The 11,848-nt window shown below is 34.0% G+C and overlaps 1 protein-coding gene across 2 annotated transcripts in view; it reads right to left on the bottom strand.

Moving 5' to 3' along the window:
• Positions 1-558: 558 nt before the first annotated feature.
• The window catches only part of TTC21B (tetratricopeptide repeat domain 21B), a 34,086-nt gene continuing 22,796 nt past the window's right edge, over positions 559-11,848 (bottom strand). Inside the window, exons 21-29 of one of the 2 annotated variants that reach the window (XM_036386435.2) lie at positions 11,288-11,398; positions 10,035-10,116; positions 9,139-9,289; positions 8,581-8,742; positions 7,987-8,182; positions 6,866-7,090; positions 4,189-4,309; positions 1,831-1,898; positions 559-903 (exon numbers count right to left, since the gene is read on the bottom strand). In XM_036386435.2, coding sequence (XP_036242328.2) covers positions 826-903; positions 1,831-1,898; positions 4,189-4,309; positions 6,866-7,090; positions 7,987-8,182; positions 8,581-8,742; positions 9,139-9,289; positions 10,035-10,116; positions 11,288-11,398 — 1,194 coding nt within the window. In that variant the 3' untranslated portion in view covers positions 559-825. The remainder of the gene's footprint in view (positions 904-1,830; positions 1,899-4,188; positions 4,310-6,865; positions 7,091-7,986; positions 8,183-8,580; positions 8,743-9,138; positions 9,290-10,034; positions 10,117-11,287; positions 11,399-11,848) is intronic. The other variant, XM_054515477.1, reaches the window with a different exon arrangement.

The following is an 11,848-nucleotide window of genomic DNA, read 5'->3' as shown; positions in this document are numbered from 1 at the left end:
CAGGTATTCTGTATGTGAGACAAGATCATAATCTCCTGTAATAAAAGTTATTTCCCTAAAAAGATGTTTCATAGAGATCAAACAAAATGAGTGCCAATTTCTGCATATGACTATATTGTCTACACATACAGTGTTGAAAGACTATCCACTACAAATTAAGAACAGTTCTCTTCATGGTGATCTGACAGGTGGATAATAGCATGAGCAGAAAGTAAATTCTGTGTAAGAGCTGCAGGATCTACAAAAGTCTTTTCTCAGTATTTACATAGGATCTAAATTTTAACTGTTATATTTTCATTTAAAAATATAAATTTAATTGAGAACAATGCACACAGCTGTTTGTTTTCAAGATTTTTTTAAAAAATAAAGCACATCTTTAATATATGTAGAAATAAAACCCCCTCATAATTTAGAAATACACCTGTACTAATAAAGATTACACTGTAATTATGAAATAATGGTTTACATGAACTAAAATCCAGCATCTTTAACAATGCACCTCCAGTAGATAAGACAGGTTGTTGTTTTAGTGTTGTTTCAAATAAACACAACAAAATATTGAGTTGTATGTTTAAAACATTTTTATAATGCCAAAAACACTTTACATAACACACGTGGGAACGGTATTCTATCCTGAATAAGAAAAAAATACAGTTTCTTTCAGGGTTGCAGATTTTTCATAAAAATAATCCAGATCTCTGATATAGTTAAATTCATCATATCCAAAGTATTTTTTTGCTGACGTGGTCTCTGTCACTGCAGTATTTCATTCATAGTTTCCACAGTCTGGTTAACAGAACTCCATGAGTCATACAAAAAACAAATTCAGTTTCTCAGAGATGCACGGGCCTTGTCCAGTATTTCCTTCCTGATCTTCGGATAGTTTGGATGTACTTTAAGGACCTGTTAAAAGACAATACAATCCAAAAGTTTGAGCTGACACATTTTAAAACTAAAATAACGACGTTTGTTTTAAGAACGCACAAATATTTAATTGTGGATAGAGACCACCACACATGCAAGTCAAAACCACCTCTATCAAAGACACTTTGCTTCATTTCCACTGTCCCTTCAGCTTGGTGCAGAAGACATGGGGGTCCAAGGCTAAAGCCTCTCTCTGGGTGGCTTGAAATGCATGAATCAGAAGTCACCTCGGGAGACATTTTGAGGTTTTAAGCATACTTTCTCTGCGATGATGAACTGCCTTTATGTTTTCATTCCCTTGGGCCTTTTTTAGCATATTCTACCTACTTCATCTTCTCCTCTTCAACTCCCTCTTCTCTCTTACCCTTCCATTCATTTTGCCCATCCTAATTATCTTTATTTCTCCCAAATAGAGCAAATTTAATTTGTTTTATTATTTAATTTATTTTATTATTAATATGAATAATTATTAATTAATAATATTCCTTCTACTTCTTTAATACTAGCCCTTCCTCTTACTCTGCATTCGCTCTGCTTGTGTTTGGACCATACAAAGTTAATACCCCAAATTACTTTCTAACAGTGCATTCTGATACTAATATTTGATTTGATAAATTTTTTCATCTATACTTCTGTATGGATTCACCAAGTTGCAACAGCACGGCCAAAAGAAGGCAGTGCCATTTGAATATCCCTTCACATATGATAGCCAGTCACTTTCATTTATCTGCCTCCATGGAGCTCAAGACAGAGCAATTATGAAGAGGATATTTAACTTTTTAGATAGGGCACTTTTCCAACATTAAGCATGTATTTTAGAAATGTAAACTCAACCAAAAAGAAGGGTCATTATGTAAAGAATGTTGCTACAGGAGACAGAGTATTAAACACATATACAAGTTCTACCTTATGGCAAACATCAATTGCATCAACATATCTCTTCCCTTTCAGGTAATTGAAAGCCAGCCTGTAGCCTGTAATTAAAGAGGTGAGGGGAGAGGGGGGAGAGGAAAAGCAACAATTTCAGTTTCTGTACTGAATAATAAAAATATCACATTTAAATTTATTTTGGATCACCATATGTTTCTAAAGTTATTTTTTCCCTACTGTTAACTCATATAAGCCTGGTAATGATCAAAATTTCTACTGAAGGTCACTTCAAGTAGTAAATAAAAGTCCTTTTACACACTGATAGCTATGTCTGAATCAAAAGGAGACATTATTCTGGGGAGCATGTGCTACTAGAGAGAATACATAATGGCTGCGTTCTTTCAATTGCCATGGTGTCCCACAGAGTTTCTTGCTGTGACCTGCAATACACTGTCCCTCTGTAAAGGTAATTCCATTATTAAAATAAAATAGTGAAAAAAAAGAAAAAAAAAGGGACAACGAACCAGGGAATTAAAATGCTATTCAGGACCAGTGTCAGCAGACCACTGATATAAAAAGTCACATGGAATAGCTAAGTCGCATAACAACATGCCAGGCTGATACTTGCAACCTAAGAGGTAAACCTCAAGTATATCAGCCTGGACAGTGATTAGGCCTGAGGAAAAAAAACATTATAAGCATGCAATTTCCAAAATATGAAATTTTAAATCTTTCATTTTTAAACTTATCCTCACTGGCAAATACAGGATCTGATACCAGTTTGTATGGCTTTACTTGCTAGATGGAAATTTGCTGCTTTAACCATTTTTGTTCTAATGCATGACAATCCTCAGAATGCTGTAATGCAAAACCAGAAACAAATGCACAAAGTACCTTCAATATCATACTCTCTTTTGTGTGCAAGATTATTTCACAGTTTAATTTCACTATGGAACTCTCCTATGTAGATATCAAAAGGTTTTGTAATTTGTTGCATTACAACTCTCCAGAGGGTTTCAAAATAAAAAAATGAAAAGTCTTGATCTATGTTCCGTACAAATTCAAGAAATCACAAATCTTTACAATTGAAACTTCTAATACCTTTCATTAGATTAACAATTAGATTAACAACTGCAATATTTTAGCAACAACACCACGGCTCAGTCTACAAGAGCAGGAACATCTAGTAAAAATTACTGCACCCAAACTCAGATAGATATATGAAGGTTTTTCCATTTAACCTATAGTCAGATTTCTATCAGTTATTTTTATTTCTGTTTTGATATAAGCCTTCCTCTGGTTTGACCCTCCTAATTTTTTGACTCACAGTACATATGACTCACAACACATTCAGTTTTGGTAATCCATCCATGTATGTGCATTTTCAAAACTATGTTATAAAAGCAGGAGCTAACCCACAAACATTTAGTCACTACTTTAATCTACAGATCGTATTAGATAAAACCATGAACCAAACCACTGCAGTTACAGGTAAAGAAACAAAATGTTTGGCAGTCCATGCACATAACAGTTAAAATATTTTTTTAAAAACACTGGTTTTTCAGCTGATGCCAAAGACTCTCTCATCCTAATGCTAAAAAACCCACAGGGAACAAAGGGTAAGCACAGATGAAAGACTAGAGGTTGTATGTATTTCCAAGGGGCAATAAACACATCCCAAAAATTGGAAGAGAATTCCTGTCAATCACTGGCCTAGGGACCTATGGACAGATTCTAGGCGTTGAGTAAGAAAATGGCATTTAATCCTATGTATCCTTTTCACAAAGGGTTTCCTACGTTGAAACTGTCCTAGTATGTGACAATTTAGTGCAAATTGCAATTTATTATCCAAACTGAAACTTGACTAGTGCCTCAAGTTTTCAGTTGGCCATCTTTTTTAAAATAGATCTATTTAAAGACACTCAAAATAATTTTTTTAAATCCTCACTCACGTACATAAAACCTGATCCATATAGAGAATTTGAATCAAAAATGAAATAAATCAGTGACCTGCCAACATAATACACGTATATTTATATACAATTATAAAAGACTCTCTACTACAAACAGTATACAGTAGATTACTATAAATATATTATTAAAGTTGTACATATAGAGAAAGTTGTTCACAAACAGTCAACTGCAACTGTTTCAGAGCTAATCTTGTACTAAAACAGTAAGCAGAAGCTTCTGAAGTATCATAAAGCTGCTACCTCTTGCCATGAGGGCTTTCCATGTTCAGTACACCTTTAAACATTTGTGGTTTTATGTAAGGAAAACCAGTGATACTTTATTTCTATGGAAAATTAAAAGCAGTCTTTCCAGTAAAAGGCAGTTGTTTCATTCCTACCATAGTGTCCAAAATCATACTTTAGAGGTTATATATATACATGCCTACTGTTGGATTAGTCTGGTTTCCATATTTCCAGGCCATCTCATAATTTATTGCTGCATCCTTATATGCCTGTTCCTTTTCCATTATGTATCCCATGTATTCATAAGCCTTGCAGCATGACTGCAAAATATAAATATTCATTCAAAATTTTATTTAAGTAAGCTTGCATATAGTAATACGACAAATTAATTGCTAAAACACTCCAAATCCATACAACTGGAAAATAAAAGTTATATTTATTCTAACTTTGATGACACAATAGTCTTGATTTAAAGCATCTGTGTTATAAATGAGTTACACAGAATTATGCTCTACTCCAGGTCAAGAACAGAGTTCATCACAGAGACCACTGCAACGACTCTACAAAAATAGATATCTCTCTCAGTTACTAATAACCCCATACGGCTGCATTTCAAGTCTAGTGTTGTACCTTCCACAAACATTGTCTGGATTTTTTTCTTAAGAAAGTATGTTCATAGCCTTATTTTGGAAATGGTTTAACATTATAATTTTCCAATTAAAGCTTAAAGAGAGTCAAAAGTAACCTAAAAAGAAAAATCAACCATTAAGTATTTAATTTCTTATGAATCCAAGGAATAAGTCACAAGCATCTGAAAAGCAGGTTCCAAAAAACTATTAAGCATTAGTTGAAAATACTAGCTTTGTTTATATTATACACACATATAAATCCATCTAACTCCATAATAAAACTTCATATAAAAGATATAGTAATTCATGCAGAAATATTATATTTAGTTCATAAAGCAGGAAAACAATTTATAAAAAACCTAACTACTGCATGCCCTTACCATGAACAGTTTATATTATCATGCTGCCAATATGTATAACATTTTCAAGAGAAAAACATATGCAACTTTTTTACAAAGACAACGCAAAACAATATTGATAGATAAATTACCTTCCATCTTGAAATTTACTACTTCCAGTCAGGCTTTCAAAATCTAGTGATTAAAAGCTTTCAAATCACAGCATAGTGGGATCCGTATGGGAATGCTTGAAAGTTGAGAATAAATATATACTTCCCCTCTCATTTGTAACAAACAAACCAAAAAGTTCAAAATCAAGAGGAGCAATCAGGAGGAAGCCTCAATTTCATAGAAACAGTCTGCTCACTGCCATCTTACTAACCAATCCTAAGTCTTTCAAAATAAAAAAAAAACCTTATTAAATTACACTAGGCTTTTACGAAATTTTCATCAACATATTTACTTAAATTGTATATATACGTCATTCAATTCTGTTAAACTAACAGAAGAACTAACAGAATCACAGTAACTTGTTTTCTCAATCCAATCAAGTCTTCCAAATTGGAGACTACCACATAAAATATTGTCTTGTGGATTGACAAGCTATGTTAAGATGTAAACCACTCAACATCTCTTTGTAGAGCACAATTCCTGCTTACCAGCTTTGCATGCAAGTTGGAGAGAAGTCCCTCTCTTTCCTGTAGAGCCAGATATACACACTTCTAATCTGCTATCCTCCTTGCTAAAAGCAGAGCCTGTTTATCTGAGTCACTCATGGGTCTCAAACTTTTTAGAAGAAAATAAATTACTTGGTAGGCTATATTTTACATTTGGTAATTTATACAACAAAGCAGCATTCATGGGATACACCTCCTCAAAAGACCATCTATTTCAAGATAAGTCTTATTTTGGGAGATGACTCGTGTTTATCCTTCAACTGTAAGGATTTTGAAATGGAACACACCCTATTTTAAAGAGGCCTCTCTGCAGAAGTACATATTAGTACTATACAAGAACTGTGGTAGCTGTTTCTCGATTTTATGTTCAGAAATCAAGTGTTCAAAAAACATCTCTCAGAAGCTGCTAAAATGTGATCGAATAATGAACCTTACCTTCTATGCTATTGAATTAATAAAAAAAGTATAATAAGCATTGTGTCCTTTTCTAAACCAAATCTCTGCTCTATAAACAGTACCCTGAACCTGCAGCACAGTGTGTATGGAACACCAGTCTACTGGACTGCCTCACACGAAGGGAAGTCAAGATATAAAAACATGATCACCTTTTTGCTGATCAAAATGAAAAATAAGCAGAAGCTAAGATCTATACCAGTTCCCATAGTCAAAGCAGGGTATTGTGCAGTTTGCCTGCTCAGGAACCCTGAGGTAAACAACACATTAGACCTTGTCCCCTGACAATCTACCAGACAGTATTGCCATGGAAAAAGATTAATACCAGCATTAAAAAAACTAATCCTGCATTGCAGCAGGCTTATGAACATAAATGTTTAGAAACATAAAACATGAAGATTGCATGTCAGTAAATGGAGCAAGTCTCCAAAATTCACACAGCCACATCTTTCTTCATCAGTTTCGTGAGACTGTGAAATGCATCTCTGACATTTCATAAACAATCCAAGCTTTTAGAGTCCCCTCAGCTGAAACTTGCGGAAGTTGCTGCAGAACATGAACAAAAATGACTAAGCAGCATTCACAGGTTTGTTTACTACCCTCCAGTGTGAAGTTGCTGGTTTCCTGTCTTGTTTTGGCCTACTTCTCCTTACTAAGTGAAATACCAGGCAAATGAACAAATAAATACATTTAAAAATTCTGTTTCAGAGGAAAAGTAAACATTTTGATGAATTAAAATAGAAAGGTTCTAAGGTTACTTTCAGTGTGCACTGACTTACCCTGTTATGACGAAGGCATCGTTTTAGAAGTTCACCTGCCATATCGTATTTGGCAGATTGAATGTATATATCTGCAAGCAGAAGCCAACTCTTTTCAAACTCCTCTGCATCAATGGGATTCCAGCTCATTTTTGCAATCCGTTTTAACTGATTTCTGGCTCTTGGAGTTTGTTTCAAGATCATGTAGGCCGTGGCCATTCCCAAAAGTGCTGGTATATGATCCTTCTGCAGTAAAAGTACAGTGAATGCTTGATGCTTTTATTTTGATTTTAATTTTTTTAAAGTAAGACTTTCATCAGGTATCTAAAAACTAAACTAAAAGCTATATCTCAGGAAATAAAGATAGAGCATCTAATCTTACAGACATGTTTTGCACCTAGTGCTACAATTATTTCTGTAATCATGATAACCACCCAGGCAGAAGAAATGCTAAAAAAATCCACAGGTATTTCATCTCACAAGAAAAAAAAAAATCTGATACCACTAAGAGCTATACTTTTTACATACAAATAAACACTTCAGATAAAATCTGGAGTCACTTGGAAGTTACATTAAAAGTGGTATTTTTCACTTGCAGAAGTGCCTGTCAAATATTAGCGAAAGGGACTCTGATTCCTCTTATTAGGTACACAGCTCCTAAAAATTTAATATCTAAACTGTGTGCATCCAAGCTTTATATAAACAAACAGGATTCTTAAAAGCTACCATTCTAGGCAAGAGCCTCAAAAGCAAGCAGTAAGAACTCCTGGCACAACTGCAATTTTTTACTTCATTAGTACTCTCTCATCTTGCAACTGCAACTCCTACATGCAGAGAGTAGTTATATCAGGAGCTAAATGAAATGCTTCCTTCTCCTTCTCAGTGCTCCTGACTCACTGTTGGTATTCTGCCTCTACATCTCTTTCTAAGGTTGTGCTGTAAATACATTTGTCATAGTGCATTGGAAAAAAAATCAATGCCTTTTTCAAATTTTATATAAAATCTTCTTCAATAGAAGAATAATCCTTAGAGCAAATAGCACTAACATGTGCCACTGCTGCTGAATGTAAACTGCAAGAGTTGTTTAAAAAAATGTACTAAGTAAGAAAGGGAAGAGTGAGGAAATGAGACAGGTTACTAACCTCAGCATCAACTATTTCTGTGAAAGTGCTCAGTGCTTGTTCAACACTTGATTTTTGTTTGGTTGCCATGAGACAGTAATTCTCCATGATTCGCAGCTGAATGTGACCCTGAATGGTTTGAGGCTTGAGCTCCTTCAGCAGGTTTCCTGCTGTTCTTACAGCCAATTGCACAGATTCCTGCTTCTCTGTTGAATTACTATTATCAGAAAAAAATGTTCATACAAGCTTATTTTTTTAATACACAACAAACTAATTACAAGTTAGAAATGCTTCTGTGCTAAGGATATGCCAGTTTTTAGAAAAATGGCTCTGGTATACAGGCATTCTACATTGATCCTCTTCAACAACAGCAATTCCAATCCAACAAGCTGATTGTAACACTGCAAGTGACCAGCACTCCAGAGAAAATCTACTACATTTTCTGCTTGGGACCCACTTATTACAGTATAGAATGGTCTATCACAATAACACAGAATTCTCAAAGCACTAGAAGATCTCAAAGTTCTAGCAATTTAAATTAATGCACATTGTCAAGGGGCAGCAGAGGAGGGAGACGACAGAATAACCCAAGCAATATTTATTTAATTCACCTACCCTATGTCAGTATCGAGATTTTCAAAGACTTCTCCACCCACAGTCTCATTATCTGGGTTCAAACAAATTTCAATCATGTTGTAGACTGCATTCTGTCCCCAGTCACTGTCCTTTCGAGCTTTATTGAAATGCCGCAGTGCGTCGTTCGGTTCACCTGTGTACCTACACGGACAATTAAAATATTTAAAGCTGGGCAAGTAAAATTGTCTGCTCCAAATTCCACCCAAATCCCAATAAATCCAAGTATTTAAAAACAGATGACCCATTTGCACACACTGATATAGCAAGGCTTGGACAGCACGCATACTATTGCAAGGATCTTGTTTTTGCAAACTAAAAATAGTCTGACAAACTATAAAATGTGAAGATAAACAGAATTACATTATTGAACCTGGAAGAACATACTGAGATATTCAGAGAAACTGAGAATTCCCTTAAATCCTGACAACTTAACCAAATCAATATAGCACCTTTAAATGATAATGGATGACAAGAAAATTATTTTAAATCTATACTTCATAGTCAAATAAATTTTATCTTAATAATAATTGCAAGTACCAAAGATACAGTCCTTTGCAGTAGTGAAATCCTGGTTCAATCTTTGTTCGGGAAGAATGTTTTTCAGCCATTAAAAGAAATCTTGGGACTTCTTCTAATTTCCCGGCTCTTCTTAACAGATCAATTAATCGAGAGAGGGTTGCATAGTTATCTAAATATACAAATAATTAGCAGACTGTAATTCTATTTATTTGCTATACGAATAAGATAAGAAATAATGAGCCTGCCTTAATTTTTTCACCTATAAAAATTTAATACATAAGGCACATTACACAGTAACCTCAGATACAAGAATGAAGATGTCAAGTGATACTTGCAATGTCTTTATAAAGGTTTTTATAGAAGTATACCAGTCCCTCACTTTCAAAAGCACTCAAAACCATTTGCTGCACTCTTGTGACTTCTTTCAAAGTCCACTGGAAAGCTTTACATTCATTACAGTAAAATTTTAATAGATTTTAGTAGCTTTCGCTCTGGTTCTGACCTGAAAATTGCTAAAACAAACTTACTGCTGTCCAAGACAAGTTTCCTTTATTAGTCTTCAAATAAAATATTACCTTTGTGCTCATGCACTTGACAGTTTTAATACAAAAGAAAGTGCTTTACAGTGAAGAAGTAAATAACACCCTATTTGTATTTGGCTTAAGGTAAAATATGCACATTACATTGCAGCAAAGTAAATTACTGTATCTACACGAAATATTTTTTTATCATATTCTCTTAAACCACCCTTATGTTTTTATGTATGATAATGGTCTTTGGCTTTAGTATCCATTACATTATAAATAAAACATTTTTTTTAATCAAACAAAGAGTTTTTATTCAGCTATTTATTCATCTCTTTCATTAGAACTATATATCAAAACAAATTAAAAGTATCACTGCTAAACATTCACCTGGCTTGCGTTCCAGGAGCTGCTGGAAATGAAAAACAGCTTGTTCATAATCTTGCTTCCTGAACATGAGATCTGCCATCATCTAGAGCATTGAACAATTTAGAGAAAACAAAACATTATAAATTGTGAAACTGTTAAACAAAAGTTATAAATAATTATCTTGGTTTAGGGTAAATTTGGGAGGAAACACTAATGAACTGTGGTTATGTGGAGAGCTAAAACTACAGTTTTAAAGTGCTGCAGGATCTGCACAGGAAGCAAAATCACTTGGACTTTTTATTACTTTCTGGAAAACAAACACAATATATAACACACATGGGTAATAATGAACAAGTACATGAACACCTTTTCACATAAGGTGAAAATTAAAAGTTAATTAAGTAGTCTGCCATATCTTTCAAATATGTTTTTTCTACCATTGCATAGTTTTACTCCTAATTTTATTTCTAGTAACTTCGGGTTATGCACATGGAAAGCAAAGTCAGTTTACAGTTAGGATTACAGAAAGATGATAGCTCATTTCAGCAGGGAAGGTAAAATGAGTTCTTTAATTTCAGTTTCTCTCCACTGATAGTTAGCTAATATAGAGTAGATTTAATAACATATTTCAAGAGTACTATTACTTTTGTTCATGCACCATACTAGAACAAATTTCAGATGTTAGATTGCTATGAGAAAAGAAATTATTCCGATCTTACAATAACTTTGCTCCTAGTGTGTTACATCAAAAGTTGCTTAGTCTATTGAGCTGTCTTTTGGCCAAGAAGTATACATGTCCTAGACAAGAACCTGCAGCTATGATTAAAACTTGTTAAGTAGAAATATGAGTAACTAAGGTTGAATGAGGCTATAAAATTACCTTAAATAAATAGTTCTCTTATTCTAGCACTTTAAAAAAATTGTTTTCATATTACTGTGCTGGAAAAGTAGCTTCTTCCTTGAGTATTAGCCAATTATCAACAGAACATGCATTGAGCCATACTTTATCCAATCTTACTACAACACTTTTTGTGTTACTTCTAAAGACTCATTTTATATTGAAGTAGAACAATGGCTATGACTGCTAGAAACTTCATGTTGAAACATCAGCTGGCATAAACAGAAAAACATTTTGTTGCCATGGATTTTTCACTTTTTTTTTTGAAATCACAAAGCTGTAAGCTCTTTTAAAAGTAGTGCTTTATGAATATATCATATTGCAGGCACACAAACTTCAAAAAGCATTGATGCAGGATTAGTATAACAGCACATACCATCGTTGCTGCTTCATTATCTTGGTCATTCTTCAGCAGTAAGGAACACTGATGTTGACAGGCATCAGTATCATCTTGTGCAAGATATAAACGTGCAAGCTCCAACATTGCCTGTATATTAAAATATTTAACTGCATGTAATTCAAAGATGAAAAAAGTTGGTTCCGTTCTGAGTATCAACCTGATATTACAGGGCTCTAGGGAAAAACTGTATCTCCACTAAAGAGAAAGCCTTTTCTGTTGTTTCCTGTGGGCTCTCAGTCAATTAATGTAATCCATTTTCATTCCCTCACCTTTCAAAAGAAACAAAACTTTTCTTCTTCTGAGGGATATTCTAAAGGTACATTGAAAACAGGGCTGCTCAGATAGTATTGCTCTGAAAACACCAGTATTTAGGTATGAATAATGTTCTTGGAAAAATGTAAGTGAAAGTAGTTTTAAACATATTGAAAAAAACAAATACCTCATTAACATTCACCAACTAATTCTGGAGTACAAGTAAGTTTCAGAAGAAACTATTTTCTTATTTGCATTTCCAACCTACCACATCAAGACTCTGTG

Source organism: Molothrus ater, chromosome 7 (genome assembly GCF_012460135.2).
Source record: "Molothrus ater isolate BHLD 08-10-18 breed brown headed cowbird chromosome 7, BPBGC_Mater_1.1, whole genome shotgun sequence".
NCBI lineage: Eukaryota > Metazoa > Chordata > Aves > Passeriformes > Icteridae > Molothrus > Molothrus ater.
The sequence above is the reverse complement of the archived record's forward strand: the minus strand, read 5'-3'. Positions and strand labels throughout refer to the sequence as shown.